We start from the raw sequence: 16,323 nt of genomic DNA, 5'->3' as shown, positions 1-16,323 counted from the left end.
GTATTCCAACACCGTTTCTTTTTGGATGGGAATATACTCAATCTAAATGAAAGGGCTAAGGGATCATATGCTTGGAATAGTATAAAGGGCGTTAAACATATAATAGATATGGGCAGCAAGTGGCAGATTGGGAGAGATAATAACGTGAAAATTTGGGGAGACCCATGGCTGCCAAACTCACACACACACAAAGTCTAATCCCCAGTTCATCAATTACCTCATGATGCTAAAGTTGAAGAGCTCATTGATTGGAAAAACATGAGATGGGGAAATGATTTAATTGACCAAATTTTCTGGCATGAGAAAGCTACTCTTATTAAAAAGATTCTATTGAGTGATCAAAAACCACCTGACCGTTTGATATGGGCTGAATCGAAGGATGGTACGTACACAGTCCGTACTGCCTATCAAATGATACTCGCAAAGGAGGAAGCTAATCAACTAAGTAGCTCACACATCAAAGAGAATACTATTTGGCGTAAGATATGGAAGCTGAACATCCCTCCAAAGACCAAGCACTTCCTATGGAGAGCATTAATCAACTCACTGCCCACGAAGATGAACTAAAAGAAAAGGGGAGTACAAGTTTGGGAAGTTTGCAATAGATGTAGGGCAGACAAAGTGGACACAAACCATATCCTATGGTTCTATCCTTCAACAAGGATTGTGTGGGAAAGCAGCCCAATTTGGAGCTTGGTTGGCAAATTGCAACATTAGAATTTTGAGGAGGTGACAAACTTTATTTTCCAATTAGATCAGCCAGAGTTACAGGAGCTTTTTGCAATTCTAGCTTGGTCCTTATGGTTTTGCCGAAACTAAATAAGAGTGAATGAGCTGGATAAAGTCCCTCATGATGTGGTTACCTGGGCCAACAGCTTTAGACTTGAATTTCAATCCATCAAGGAAGGAATGAAAGCTGCTAGACCAAAGGAAAATTTGAAATGGGTACCACCTCCCCAAGGCTAGTTCAGAGTTAATGTTGATGGAGATATCTTTAAAGAGACTAATACAGTAGGCATAGGTGTGGTGGTGCGTGACAGTCAAGGATGGGTGCTAGCTGCTTTGTCGGAGAAAGTGGAAGGTGTGCAAGATGCAGAGGTCATCGAGGCATTGGCTATTCGACAGGCTATCAAGTTTGCAATTGAGACTAGTTTTAGTTGTGTTATAATTGAGAGCGACTCACTTTCGGTGATTAAAGCTATCCAAGACTTTTCTGAATCTACCTGTGATATTGGACACATCATAGATGACGTGAAGCATTTGTCAATGACCATGAAAAGCTGCAAATTCCATCACACCAAGAGGGAGGCAAACAAGTTTGCCCACACTCTGGCCTGCAAAGCTATTCATTTTGACACAGAAATGGCTTGGCTTCAAGAGATCCCTCCTTGCGTGTCTGTTGTAATCCGGAACGATGTTGTGTAATTGCTTGTTTATCTTTTGTTTGTTCTATTGATCTTATTCTCAAAAAATAAATAAATAAATAAATAATAAAAGGAAAAAAAAAACACAAAATATAAAAAACTGAAAGCTTAATTGTTCATTGCATACTAAGAAAACAAAATACAAAATTTTACCTATTCTGCAGCTTCTAACTTTGGCTTAGATGAGATTTGAGAAACCAAATCTCAAATTGACGTGAATTGAGAGAGAGTGACCAAGAGAGACTGCGAGAGAAAGAAAGATTGAGAGACTAAGAGAGTGGTTTAGCAACAAAAAAAAAAAAAAAGGATTGAGAGAGTGAGAGAGACCGCGTGTGATTGTGAGAAAGAGAGACTGAGAAAGTGGTTTTGCCCTTAAAAAAAATTTAAAAATTACAAATCATTAAAAAAATAATAAATAAAATAAATTCTATTCCAGTAGTATGCCCTATATCGGCTAAAACACCTGAAATCAGCCTATACACCTAGTACACAACTGGTATGCCTAGTATTTAAAATCGTACAAAACATGGGCATTTTTGTACCAGTGCACGTACCGGTATGGTACATACCCCCAGTACTGACTAGTACAGTACGGTGTCCTCTCCCTTGGTTCTAGTCTCCGTTTTCTCTTAATGAGGAGGTTCTCTAAAGAATTGACATGTACATTCAACAATAAACCTTGGCCTTTAAAGGATGTATTATGCAAAGAGATACATCTGGGTCAATTGGGATGCCATAAATGCACTGCGGAACAGTGGTCCATTAGTTCACACATCTATGGCTTGTTTAGCTTTTGGGTCTCGTGCTGATAACAATTCATACTTCAACATGGAGAATGCAGTTCCACTACAATTCTATAAAACTCTAATAGACAGGTGTCGGGGACGTTTTGCGACAAGGGCCGAGATCGCAGAAATGAGCCCAAAACTCCCCTTGGGTTCGTTAAATTCGTCAGTTATTTGGAGAGCCAAGCCCAAAATTCACAATGTGAGGTACACAAAGGCTAATGGTGCTTTATGGAAAGAGAAAACAACACAAAAATGAAAACACAAGAAAGTGCAGAAACTATATATTTCATGAGTAAGAAATTTCAACACGCAGTCACACAGAGGAGGAAATCGAAGGAGGTCCTGAGCAAGAGAGGGAGAGTTCCCCTATATCAATATTTTCACCCCCAGGCCTTCAAATCGTCCCATACACTAGGTAGCTGACTGGGCTTTTTGTGTCAAAGTTTTGGGTTTTTTGTAGGGAAAAACGTTGCCCCTCTTGTGGGCTGGTGATACATATTTATATCAAGCTCTAGGGGATGCTTGTGACCAGTTTTTAGGTGGGAGGAAGCCCTTGGACCTTTCAGATGCTATTTCTATGACTTGGTGCATTATGTTTTATGCTTAGGGAAAGGTTTTGGTTGCTTTTTGCATGATTTTGGAAACAAAGTTATTTCCTCTTTACAGCTGCTGTTTCTGGTCTTTGTAGGCCTTGAAGACCACATTTGGGTGGCTGAGTGGGCTAGGCTACTCAGCTTTTTCTTAGAGTCAGCTGCCTTGGTGTGGGAAAATGGAGTTAAGCTGAAAATAAAGGGCATTGGGAGGAAGCCCTTGGACCTTTCAGATGCTATTTCTATGACTTGGTGCATTATGTTTTATGCTTAGGGAAAGGTTTTGGTTGCTTTTTGCATGATTTTGGAAACAAAGTTATTTCCTCTTTACAGCTGCTGTCTCTGGTCTTTGTAGGCCTTGAAGACCACATTTGGGTGGCTGAGTGGGCTAGGCTACTCAGCTTTTTCTTAGAGTCAGCTGCCTTGGTGTGGGAAAATGGAGTTAAGCTGAAAATAAAGGGCACAGTCACACAGAGCATGGAGTAAAGTCTGGGGTGGAAATTTCTGACATTGGACCTCCTTCATGGGCCCTAGATGCCCCCAGCGTCCTTGGCCCACTTCGCGGTATGTACAAGTCGGGCTTATGTAAAAAGGTCCAATGGGAACTAACCCACACCCACCAAAACCATTCCTACTCAATTCCCCAACCATTCGCATGGGCTTGGGCCATGCAACAAAGCAGAATACATTGACAAAAATACATTATTCGGACTTGCTAAGCAATTGGGCTTAGTCATTCCGTCGAACCATAAAATTTGTCGCGAAAATGACCATTAACAACAGGTATATTCATTTAAAATAACAGAGATATAAACCAATATTTAAATTATTCGCTACATAAGAATTACAATTTCTTTCTTACACAATGATACAATAAGTCAATAATCAAATAACTTGAATGATTTTGGACATCTCTAGATAATAAATAAATAAAAAGTATTCTATCACCTATATTTAGCATGAATGCTAAACATAAAAAATGTATAGATTCGAAATCAGTTGCGGTCACTCAACCATTAAATGAATATAAAATGCCTAAATGACACAAATTTAAAAGAACATGGCAACAGACTTATAGCTAATAATTAATATGACCTTGTGAAAGATCATAACTAATGTCACAATGAATGTGTAAGTTCAAGTTGGCCCAATTGGCAAAATATCTTATAGTCAAATAAGAGATTTGTGATTTGAACCTATCTTATACCATAAATTGATTAGGGTCTCAACTCGATGATAAAGAGCAATTATCATTGAGTGAAGATCATAGGTTGAAGTTATATCCTATCTATTAAAAACAATGTCACAATGAATGCATAATCCACTTCAAGACCAATCCTTAACCTGAAGCATGGTTTTTCCTTCCAGAAGCGTCTCCATGTGAATTAATGATAAACCCACCCGTACAAGCATATAACATGAATTAATTAAAGAAAACAAAGTTTAGGGATAATTCCCTAGTGTTGTACCTTAAATTTCATAACTAAATTCATCTATGTGGCTAAATTGACCAATACAAGACAAAATGCATTAGTAAATTTTTTCAAACAATTAAATTCCATTATGTAGTTCATTAACCAATGCGGATATTGTTAATTTAATTTGAAAAACCAAAGTACAACACTTAAAAACTGCACCTCATTTTTGTCCTTAATACAAAATAAGTTCCCCAAATTTTCAAATCTTCAAGAGAGATTTAAAAGTTTAAAAATTGTTATGGTATTGGTACCTCTGTAATCACAACTCCGCCTTTGTTGTTAAACAATAAAACTACGGCTGTAAAGTATACATACATTCATGTGGTGTCTGTATTTATGTGTTATAACCTTTCTAAATTTGCTAGCAATTCTCAATGTAAACCTGAACACCATATATTTACCAGACATAGGGCAGGCAGAGAACGAATGCAGCCCATGTCATTAGCACTCAAACAAAGAACACTTCTTGAATTAGTTTAAACACTCTTTGTTAGTTTGCAGAATTAAGAACAAATAAATTTTTTATTAATTGACTTTGGGATTGTTGCACAACATTATCATAAATTTTGATAAGAACATGATGCTTACCTCTCTTAGGCAACATGATTGTATATTGTGCTCGTGCACACGCGCACAGAAAGAATCTAGAGGTGGTTGCGTGGAGAACTACTTTTATATTATGTGCATCTCTGTGAAGGATGTCTGAATCAAACACATTTTAAACAACCCAGATAAAGAACTAAGCTGTGTAATGTAAGCATATATCAAACAAGTTAGCCACTAAAATTTGAGATTTATGAATTTGCGCTAATGTCATTGTGGCCTGCTGTCAGAGTTTTCTACAAGGAATCACCCATCACATAAATAAAGGAAAGAAAATGAAGTAAATAAAAAGAATCGTTTATCCAAGAAACAAAGCAAATTTTAAATAGATATTTTTTTTTTGAAACTCTTCTTATTGGATTAAAAAAAAAAAAAAAAAGAAAAAAAAGAAAAAAGAGGAGACATTCTACCTATCCTTACAAAACAGAGTTCCTTGCACATGCAGACACACATTTTTTATTTAACTATTGGTGTTTGAAGCCTTAAGTTAAAGGCAGATACCCTGGTCACGCCACGACTCAAGATGAAACATCATATCTCAGGTCTTGGAATCTCTTCAGCAGGCTTGACTTGTATTTTTCAACATCTGCATCCTCAACGGACTGTGGGGCAGACCTGATAACTGAGATGGCCCCAGCAAGGTGTAAAGCTCTAACAGCTTCCTCTGAAAAATTAGAAAGTAAATTTAGCAACCTAGAGGGAAATACAACAGTAACTGAAGTCCTGAAGCTATCCTTAAAACCAAATACACCAAATTGTCTGGGACAATAATATTTCCCTTATACAAAGCACAAGGCTTTTGAATATTCCATATTAAAGCATCTTGCCTGTCCTTAATGTTTCTATTACGTATTGGACTAACCAACAAATCAACTTCTTACCCATATTCCGTTACAAGCATTAGTTTATAGTTAAAGTCTATTTCACACACACACACACACACACAGAAAAACAAGTTTCTCTGTCTCTCACAATCGTCATGATTTTATATCAAAATGCGAATGTAGGGGTATATGGCGATTTTAAAGCTACATTTGGTTTGTTGGAAATGAATGAAATGAGGCTGATATGAGAAGGCAAGGAATAGGAATTTGTATTCCATTCCTCCTTTTAATGCCAAATGCAATGAATTTAGTTCATCCTGTGACAGAGGCAAGGTGGTGGTGATATTGATTTTTAATTCGAACAGGCATGGAGATGAACATCCCACTTTTTGTGTAAACTTCCATTTCCTCATTTGAATGGTCGTTCTCATTCCATGGCCAAACCAAGCACCTGAATTCCAGCAAGACAAATGTTGTAAGCCCCTTACCTACCACCTTCCTCTTCCCAAATGGTTTTTACTAGTTACCACACAGTGGAACTGTTCTGCTAGAGTCCAGTTTTAATTGTGATTGTACAAGCTGAATATTATTTCCACAATATGTTCCAAAATTTAGAAAAACCATAGTTAATCAACAAGAAACACCTCACTGGTAAGACAATAAGCACATAAAGAAAAAATTTTGTTTTCCCCTGATAACTATGAAGAACCAGTTTCATAGGAAGTTCTAACATGAATATAGACATTTAAACTATTGAACGCAACCATACAATTAACCTGAGTGTGAGAGGGCAGTAAGGGCCTTCAAAGCTTCCTTCTGTGTGCGGTCATCTTTAGCAGCCCCCAACATATTTAAGAGCTCTTGAGCCCCACCAGTCTCTACTATTTTCATCCTCCTTTCATCTATAAATTGAAAGGAAAGCAACAGTTATATATGAGGCAATAGGCAGTAAACAGTTATAAGACTTCACCTTTTACCGCATCAATTTCATGTGCCTGCAATCCATAGATTAAGATTGAAAACCTATAGGAAAAAATTAAAGAAAGTATTGACAACTAGAGTTTTGGACAGTTGAAGAGTCAAAAACTAGTTACATAACATATTACCCAGCTCAACCACACAGTAGTTTGTATGAACAGAATGCCAGAATTCATTATTATTGCCCTTCAAACATGGTAAGTATAATTTAATGGTCAATTAACCTCATTGTGGCTCTGCTAATATAAGACCCGTGATTGTTACACTCAGTGCAGGGCATGAGGAAAAGGAAAAACTGGAGAATCTAATCCCATAACCAACTACTCTAAGTTTTTAGTCGTTGAAGCAAGGCAAGTTGCAGTTTTACATGATATCATTTCAAGACTGAATCACAACTCTACTCTGACAAAAAGCCAAAGCAGCCTTGTTTCAGAAGAAAAATAAGATACCCTATCCAGCACAACTTATGACATATGACATGTAACACTCACACATACACATTACTAATTAAAAAAAAAAAAAAAAAAACGAAGATTTACACTTTGTTGATAAGGTAACAATGAGTGCAGCTTCTTAAGAACAACTGACATCAAAAGCATAGAGACATTAAAGTTACCATCTATTGCGAAACGAGCTAATCGAGATGCTCCCATTCTCTTAAACAAAGGATCCTTGACATGTAACAGCGACACGGACTGTTGCATCAAATTCTCACCTGGAAATGTAAATTACATCAATCTTGTCAGCCTGGAACTGCAAAGACCGTAAATTTTGACTAAATAAGCCATTTCGAGATTGTGTATTAAATGGTTTCTCAAAAAAAAAAAAAAAAAAAGATTGTGTATTAAACCAATTGACAGACCCAAATACGGAAATAACTGGTAAGCAACAGCTGATGCAGTCCCAGCAAAGATTAGTTTCAATAACCACCCTATCTTTCTTTCAGCGTCCTTCTCAATGGCGAGCTCATCTGCAAGTAAAATTGAAACCCAATTGAGAAATGAGTTTCTTTTTTCTTTTTCTTTTTTCAATCAAAAGAAAATTGAAAAACTTTGCCGTGCTTTTCTTCATATAAATCACATTCTAACCAAAATCCTCATGAAGTACATGTTTAAATTTAAAATTAAATAAATAAATAAAAACACACACAAATTGGGTAAGCGTAATTAGAGAAAAGGGTAATTGGAAAAAAGGGAAAGCAGTGACCTTTTACATTGAATGATGAGAGATTGCGAGACTGTACATTGCATCCAAGTTTTCTTCTACACAAATACTGCATATATAAAAAAAACCCATAAACCCCAAGTTACATCAAGCTAAACTAAACGATGAATTTGAAAAGAAAAAAAAAAAAAAAAATCAAAGCAAGTATGAAGAAGAAGAAAAGAGTTTTACAGAAGTGAGGTGGGAAGCTAACGTGCGCATGGTACGAAGCACTGATCTTCTCAAGCCTGCGGTGGTTACCTTTGAACACCCCTCCAACTCGGAGCGTAATGCTTGTGTCTTTGGAATTCCAGTTCAAACGGCACTAGTTGATGTAGCCTGTTGCAGGTAAGGTAATGGACTCGGCCTCTTACTTTAGTGGGCCTTTTGGGTTTTTTATTCTTTTTTTTTTTTTTTTAATTTTTTTAGGAACAGGTCAGGTATGTTAAGTCCTCTTAAAAATTTTAAAAATTAAATAATAAAATTTTTTTTTTTTTTTTTTTTAATTTTTTTAGGAACAGGTCAGGTATGTTAAGTCCTCTTAAAAATTTTAAAAATTAAATAATAAAATTTAAAAAAAAAAATGAAAGAGATAAGAAAAGATGGGCGCAGCTTACATCCAGTGCTTCAGTGCACTGGCGTGTTGTAATTGTGACCCGTGTTCAAAAATAGACACATGTCACAATCAATGCGGCTCCAATGCACTGGACATAAGCCACACCCAGAAAAAATAAGAAGTTGTTACACTTCAAATCTGCAAGTCAATTTATTGGAAATAACTGGACAAATGGTAATTAATGGAAAGGGTGGTGGGTTTTGTTGACATGTATTTTTTATTTTTTTATAATAAAAACGATTGCCACATCATTAAATAAAAAAAAAAGACACATAATTACTCTATTAGACACATGATCAAGAAAACTAAAACTAACACTAACAATAACGTGTGATTATAATGGTTAGTTATTTTATCAACTTAATTAAACAATTTAAATGCAAAATATCACCAATTAACTTTTTTATTTTTTGAATAATCCAATTAATAAACATTTACTGTGGATGGAGATTATACTTGCCCAATTTCAATGGGCAATCATTGTGATCATATGTAGTCTCAAATTCTAAATGGTAACTTCTAATTAATATTGTTTCAATCGTAACTTTGTTATTTACTTTTGTTTTAATGAGGTATAACCTCGGCAAGGCCTTTTAGACCTATTGCCAAAACCTATAATCTAAGGAAACTCCAAGGGGCGTTTAGTTCGCCATGATGTTACATTACATCGTAATATTACATTATTGTAACCTTACATTAATATGATCTCAATACAATAATATAACATTACGTTGTTTAGGAAGGTGATGAGATTAAAATAATTTGATATATTTTGTAATTTTAAATTATACTAATATTAGGAGCCTGTTTAAATACCTTTTATTGCTGAAAACTGAAAATACTGTAATAAAATAATTTTTAAATGTGTGAATAATACCGTGAGACCCAATTTTAAAGTTGTTTTCGCTAAAAAAAAGTACTTGCGAGTCCTGTGAACAATGCACGAGACCCACTAAAAAAAGCACCCACCGATAAAAGCATAAAATGCGCTTTCCAAACTCACTAGATAAAATAAAATAAATCAAAAACTTTAATGTCATATTATCGTAATGTGCATCATATCATGGACACGTCACAGCGAACCAAAGGCCTCCTAATGGAAATCAAACCCAAAATATCTACAACTCATCCCAAAGGTCTATTTAAGAACAGTTTATTTAGCTGAAACTGAAAACTTTTTGCTAAAAGTTAACTAAAAGAGTATAGTTAGACTCATGAATAATACCAAAAAACACAATGAAATCTATAAATTGTAACAAAAATAAACTAAATAGTAAAAGATGTCTAATATTAGTTATCCCAAACACAACCCAAGCGTAGAAAATCAGAAAATGCCACTATATGACTGGCCGTAGCCCCGCATCATATTGGTCACCATCGATATTGAATACAACGGCTTCAGAAAAATGAGCTACAATCTGCCACAAAATTTAATTGCTAATAGACACCAATTAAATAATTAAAAATAATGATAAAATAAAAAATATAAATAAAAAACCTTCAAGAGACGCGTTCACGTTCCACATAAAAAGGGCCTTAAACAAACACCTTTATCTATCGTTGGCTGTGATATAACATTGGCCTAAATACATATTAAGCATAATCAGTATGTTACACTTCATTTGATTAAACCTTATGTGAATAAAAGTATAAAGCTGAATTTTTTTTTTACCAGAAAAGCTTGGTAAAGTTAAGAAACCACCACAAAACTGAGGACAATATAAGAAAACATGAAAAACAGCAAATCTCTGCTGCATGTATAGATGATTCCACTATAGTGTAGTCCTCCATCCAACACTGTTTTTAAAGACCGTCTTGTGAAGCCTGTAATGATCTCCTTCATCAACAACTAGGCACTGCTGTCTGTCCAAAGTGAAACCACTCTACTTCCTGTTCAAGTACACATTAAGGAGCAATGAGGAACTGCAAAGTGTATAGAACCACACCAAAATGCATGCAAATTAAAATTCATCACAGAAAATAGTACGAAGCTTCATGCCGTGCCACGTGTACATCCACTCATTCTAAGTTTGTAACCATCTTACACAAGGAAACTCAACTTGCTAAGAAAACAGGATTGTGGATGCTAAACTTAGGTTCTTAATCGAAGGGATACTTTCAGTTCCATCTGAAACCGAGGTATAACCTGACAAGGTTTTATTTGCCAGAGTTTTGGAAAGAGATATAATCACCAAATAGTACATGCCAAGTGGAGAAAAAAGTTGCAAGTGAAAAATCGAATTGCACATAATCACTAAAAACTTAATAATAGTGTGGTGTACATAGAGGGAGTTGGGGGGAAGGAGGGTCTCACATAGGAAGATATTGAAAAGCAACCTTAAAGTATTAGGTTCGCCAAAATGACAGTATAATTAAGATTCCAAACAAAATCTGATAAATTCCAAAGCAGCCTGTATTTGTGTCCGTCCTAAGATGAATGATAAGATACAGTATAAAAAGGATAATCAACTGACCTGCTGCTCTTGACTGTTGGGATAATCAATCCTCTTTTTTCCAGGCTCTTATACCGGTCCTTCGCAAGCGTGCAACAAGCCTTAAGACAAATAAGAAATCAGGAATGCTTTTAATGCACATCTAAACCATAAACCAAATTGCAGATCTAATTGTGACATGGGATGTTTTGGAAACTACAGGGAAATTATCATTGTACCTTCAATTTGCGAAGTGATCCAGTTATTTCTTCAGATAATAGGACCTGAACTGGGGCAGGCTCAAATCTGAAATGAAGATGACCAGTTAATTCTGCTGTATTCACAGTATTTAAGTCCGAGATCATCTAAATTTTTTCCATAAAAATCAATTAAGTACCGTCAATAAATATAGCATGCAAACTTTATGTTGAGATTCAACCAACACACACACATATACAATAAAACATAAATACTGGAGCTTTTTTTCCCCAATTACTTAAGTTAACTTTCCACTTCCAAGCTAGACACATAAAATCATAATGAATTAGATATATTAGATAGACACATAAGAGATCATACTTGTACTTCCCCAAGCGCGGTGGACACGATTTTAGTCTTTCTTGTTTGGCTACAACTCGCCGGAGATGTTTTTTCTGCTTCTCCTCATCCTCTTTAGCTATTTCCTGAAGGATATCAGGTATGCTGCAACAAGGAGGACCAATCGATGGTTAGAATGTACCTCTGTGCAGAAATGATTGTTTGTAGAAGCAAAATATCATCTTACCTATCAATTTCTTTAGAAACTCCCTCCATCTTTCTAGCCTCTGCTTCCTTTTTCATCTTTTCTTTACGTCTAGCTCTCTTATTTAACTCAACTCGGGTCACCCTCTTTATTTTGCTAGATCTGCAAAAAAATATTTAAACCATATCTTTTCAACAATAGTTACACCATAAAATGGGGCACAACAAGAAATATAAGTCAGAAAATTCATCCTAATCCAAACAAACATGCAACAATAACTACATGGAACGTACCAAGTACCAACACACACAAACCAACATTTAGAATAAAAAGGACACAATCAAATTACTTAATAACAACTTTTCATTCAACTTGATGGATTATGCATCTTCTCACCATTAAAATTTTGAGCAAAAAGTGTACATTAAAGATAAATAAAAATGATGCATAACAAGCTAACCTTTTCTCTTGTGCAGTATCCTCATTTTCATTTTCCACATTCATCTCATCATCATCATCACTTGCATTATCCGCGTCAATAAAATACATCTAATGAAAATAGCTGGTTAATCATAAAGCCCTCCTTGAAGTAAACGATTCAAAAGCAATATTTACATTCATGAAAGAGATACCTAGCAGATCAATTTTTTTCATAAATAAATCAGCATTTATACATAAATAAACAGTCTCAGCACCCAAGTCCATGGGAAATATGGGATATGCACACAAAAATCTCAATGGCTCCCCTACTCCTTAAGGCAAAGAGGACTCCTAGTAGATAATAAATCAAGGGAGAAGAAGAGACTCACCTCTTCTTCATCAATAACTTTGCCAGGAACAGTTAATGGGACTGGCTGAGGTCCCAACTCATTCTGATAGACTTTCTGCATTTCTTCCGCAACAGCATGAGCCAAAACATCCTGACTTGACATAAGAAGAACAAATTAAAATGCCGTGTGACTTACAACTCCCAGGCAGTCTAAATATGTATAAAAAATCAGGGTTACCTTATGACTTTCTTCTGAGGGATTGAATGAACAACCTGGATGCTCAACTTCTACTGCTGGAATAACCGAATGTTTCAATTTCTGTCAAAAGAGAATAAGATGTCAACAATCAGATCATCAACTAAGGTCCATTAAAGACCAATTAACGTAATGTCCTCAATATGCACTCATAAAATCAAACATCACATAGAGAACATCCAGTGCGATTGCATGGCTCCAAAATAACCAAAGAGACACCTTGCACCAGTTTCTTACAGCTCAGCAAACAGAACTAATGTATCAAGGGGTTCATATCATTCCCTTATCAGTATTGCAAAAAATTTACACAGGAGGACTCGAGACATACAAGGGTGCCATAAACATTTTGAATTTAAATTTTAAGCTATAATATTTACCTTTTTGGACTTGCGGTTGTCTTCACCTGCAAAAGAGTCAAAAAGAGCCTATGTAATGCATGTCATCTCATAATCACAAGCCAGTGAAAAGTGAAAACATGAACACAATAGTTTAACATAGAACAAACCTTTGTCATCCCAAATGTCAACCATAGCTGAATCATCCTGAGACATGTCAACAATAGAAAAGATAAGCACATAATCTTAACAAAAGAATTTCAAAAAAGATCATGTGTCCATTTCTATACTCATTATATAAAACTGCCGACCTTGGTACCAACTTGAGTAGCATCACTTGCTTTTGAAACCCCCATCTGCTTTCTCTTGGGTTTCTTCAGCGTTGAAGACGGCACTGATTGAACAAAAGGGTTCTTCTGTAGCACGCTGTCGCAGCGGAGTACTTTCTCCCTATGTTTTTCAATCTTCCGCTTCACCGAAAGATCTGTTCAGACAAAAGTACATAACTTCTAATCACTTCCCATTCATAATAGACGAAATTAGTCCATCCATACCAAAACATTATTTTCTATATTTATTTTACCATAAATTCAGTCAGGTTGTTTAACAGGAATCAGAATCACCCGAAAATTTACTTTTCAATGAATAGATGAGATAGAATGTGGGTCGGAAACCAGGCACCCGAATCAAAGCCAAAAAGGCATCAGCAGGAGCAGACAATGAGGACCCATTAATTCAATCTCTGTGCACACTACCATGCTTCCTTCATCCATTAATCCAGAGCATCGGCTTATTGTACACAGAAAAAAAATCCAAACACTAACACAAATGGGCAATGCAACCAAGCCTTAGTCCCAAACTAGTTAGGTTTGGCCACATGTATTCGTTTCGGCCAATTCGAACAAATGGGCAATACCATCTTAGAGTAATTACATTCAAATTTAATCAAATTAATCCTCATAATGTTAAAATATCAAATTGGAACATTAAAAATATATATATATATATATATAAATAAATAAACTTTGTGAAGCAGAAATTTAAAATACAAGTACCAGTGGACTTGTCGACGAAGAAGAGAGAGTCGCTGGGAGCGGAGGAGAGAGAGCCACCGGAGAGAGCGTCTTTTGTGGATTTCTCATAGAAGTCTTCGATGTCTGCACTGCTTATGTTTGCTCTCCATGCTTTCTTTCCCTTTCGCGAACCCTTTGCTTTCTTTCCCATCTCTCTGTCTCTGTCTCTGTGTGTCTCTGTTTTTTCTTTTCTCTTTCTGAGTTGTGTGTGCGAGAGACCAAAAGAATGGAGATTTTTAGGGGAAGCGTTTTTAAAACCCTAGCTGCCTTTCAGAAGAAGAGCGACATTAAAACGACGAAAACTGATTTTAGTTAACAAGCCCAAAAAAATTATATATACTTCACAAACGACTTGTAGTATTTTTGTTTTAGCTAAATTACAAATTGGACTTTTTAATTTTGCTTAAAATTTAATTTAATCATCTAACTTTACTTTCTATTAATTTAGTCCTCTAACTTTCAACTTTATTCAATTTAATCTTTCCGTTAATATCCCGAGAATTTAGTAAATGATGAATACATTTAATGAATTTTGAACGCAAAAATATTCACTTGACAACTACATTGGCGGGAAATTTGAATTTAAGTTTTTTCATATAAAAAATCGAGTAATACCACTAATATACAAGACAACTAACATGAACTAAAACTTATTGACAATATAAAAATGCAAAAATGCTAATGATGTTATAACCTTTTATTATTATTATTTTAATAAAACCTAATCCAAAGGCACATCATTTTTTATATTATGTTTACTTTCTAGGTGACAAACTTTTATAATCACAGTAGAATTTATATTTATTACCTTCATTTTATTATAGTTTCTCTATATTGTAAAGTCAAGACAAAATATTAATTAGTTTTTTTCATGTTAACTATGGTAGTCATTTCCCAATAACCTTGGGCTCAATGCCTGAACCCCCATTTAATTTGTATTTCATACTAGATCTAGCCCATAATGGGAGATTCTAGAAGATGCTTTGCTGATAACAAATGGCATAAGATCGGTGGGATGGTGATTGATGGTTTATAACAACCATGCAATGGTTACTTGTTAGAGATATGGCTGGCCAAAGAGACTCTTGGATAGTCAAGGTACCCTATGGGTGTTCGAGCTAGATCACCTTACCTCAGTGTAGTGTTCTAATTTTTCTCTTGTGTTTCTCTTCCTAGAATTAAGTTCCAACCTCTTCCCTTGTCCCTATGTTTTTTTTTTATAGGCATGCTCTAGTGGGCTTGTCATGATGAGAGAGTCTTCTGCATGTTTGTAGATCCCTTCACTCATAGGGTTTGAGTGGCTTCCTAAATCCATGTTACTATTCTCCAGCATGTCTAATTGCATATCAGGGATAATACCTACAACCCTACAGTCCCATGCTCAACGGGTGAATTCTCCCAAAGCACTACTATTCTTCCTCGGGGATAGTAGGATTTGTTTGGATACTAACGCTATGGACACGCAGGCTTACTTTCCAATTTGGTGTTTATTAAGTTTGGGCCAAACCTAAATTAACATTGCTCGGCTTGGACCTAGTATGGGCTGGACCTTTGCCCTCCTACAATAACCATAGCTTATTAGTCCAAAAATAATCAATTGAGAAAGGGAGATATGAAGATGGACTTACTTTGAGAGATATGATGAAAGAGCAAGGCGCGATGAAGGAACCGGGATATAGTTGGATTTCTGTCAAAGGTAGCATCCATAAATTTTATGCAGATGATCAACAACATCCTCAAAAAGAGGCCATATATGCAAAGTTAGAAGAGTTGAGGGTGAGAATCAAATCCATGGGTTATGTCCAAGACTTCAACTCTGTATTGTGAGATGTGGATTACAGATAAAAGCTTTGTATGACTGGTGGAAGCCCATTAAAAGATATAAATTTCCACATGCCAATATTTTTAGTAAATATAAACATATAAATGGGCACACATCTTTCACAAATACATGTATCTCTTTGAGTAGGACTTCTGCATTTAGAGATGCCGAGGAGAACTTACAAATGTGGCTGATGAATTCCTGTTGATGAATGTTTAGTGATAGGTCTAAGTATCGTGCTTAACCTATGACTACTACAGCCTTGTCTACTAAAAAAGCAGAGAGCCAAAGGGAAATATTTTTGAGAACAATGGTACTGTTAATTCTAGTGCTGAACATCGTTGTTGATGCAGTTATGGCTCCTGAATAGGTTTAGAATACAAAGGCTAA

At 35.7% G+C, this 16,323-nt stretch overlaps 2 protein-coding genes and 1 non-coding gene across 3 annotated transcripts; all 3 read right to left on the bottom strand.

Moving 5' to 3' along the window:
• Positions 1 to 5,073: 5,073 nt before the first annotated feature.
• LOC112018920 (uncharacterized) lies at positions 5,074 to 8,230 on the bottom strand. The gene is made up of 6 exons (XM_065781799.1): positions 8,081 to 8,230; positions 7,892 to 7,958; positions 7,548 to 7,655; positions 7,302 to 7,400; positions 6,484 to 6,609; positions 5,074 to 5,547 (listed from the first exon to the last, which is right to left on the bottom strand). The coding sequence occupies exons 1-6, from the start codon at positions 8,108 to 8,110 to the stop codon at positions 5,402 to 5,404; spliced, it is 576 nt and encodes a 191-aa protein (XP_065637871.1). The 5' UTR covers positions 8,111 to 8,230; the 3' UTR covers positions 5,074 to 5,401.
• A 1,725-nt stretch (positions 8,231 to 9,955) lies between these two features.
• LOC112018921 (ribosome biogenesis protein NOP53) lies at positions 9,956 to 14,410 on the bottom strand. Its single transcript, XM_024051453.2, has 12 exons — positions 14,094 to 14,410; positions 13,350 to 13,522; positions 13,209 to 13,245; positions 13,081 to 13,106; positions 12,686 to 12,766; positions 12,488 to 12,598; positions 12,139 to 12,227; positions 11,721 to 11,840; positions 11,516 to 11,638; positions 11,176 to 11,242; positions 10,979 to 11,058; positions 9,956 to 10,394 (listed from the first exon to the last, which is right to left on the bottom strand). Exons 1-12 carry the CDS (start codon positions 14,260 to 14,262, stop codon positions 10,388 to 10,390), a joined length of 1,083 nt encoding a protein of 360 aa, XP_023907221.1. The 5' UTR covers positions 14,263 to 14,410; the 3' UTR covers positions 9,956 to 10,387.
• On the bottom strand, positions 13,696 to 13,809 carry LOC112018925 (small nucleolar RNA snoR100). The gene has a single exon (XR_002883635.1). It is a non-coding gene; the product is annotated as a small nucleolar RNA snoR100 (small nucleolar RNA).
• Positions 14,411 to 16,323: the final 1,913 nt, after the last annotated feature.

Source organism: Quercus suber, unplaced genomic scaffold, assembly GCF_002906115.3.
Source record: "Quercus suber isolate HL8 unplaced genomic scaffold, Cork oak 2.0 scaffold_2, whole genome shotgun sequence".
NCBI classification, from domain to species: domain Eukaryota; kingdom Viridiplantae; phylum Streptophyta; class Magnoliopsida; order Fagales; family Fagaceae; genus Quercus; species Quercus suber.
The sequence above is the reverse complement of the archived record's forward strand: the minus strand, read 5'-3'. Positions and strand labels throughout refer to the sequence as shown.

Excerpts from the sequence above, each read along its gene's own strand:
- LOC112018921 (XM_024051453.2), bottom strand. The coding sequence starts at position 14,262 with ATGGGAAAGAAAGCAAAGGGTTCGCGAAAGGGAAAGAAAGCATGGAGA. Across the intron at positions 13,246-13,349 it reads CTACTCAAGTTGGTACCAAG|GATGATTCAGCTATGGTTGA; the intron begins GTCGGCAGTTTT and ends GACATGTCTCAG. Across the intron at positions 11,243-11,515 it reads CCGCGCTTGGGGAAGTACAA|ATTTGAGCCTGCCCCAGTTC; the intron begins GTATGATCTCTT and ends TCTTCATTTCAG.
- LOC112018920 (XM_065781799.1), bottom strand. The coding sequence starts at position 8,110 with ATGCGCACGTTAGCTTCCCACCTCACTTCT. Across the intron at positions 7,401-7,547 it reads CCAGTTATTTCCGTATTTGG|GTGAGAATTTGATGCAACAG; the intron begins GTCTGTCAATTG and ends TTACATTTCCAG. Across the intron at positions 6,610-7,301 it reads AGCTCGTTTCGCAATAGATG|ATGAAAGGAGGATGAAAATA; the intron begins GTAACTTTAATG and ends TTCAATTTATAG.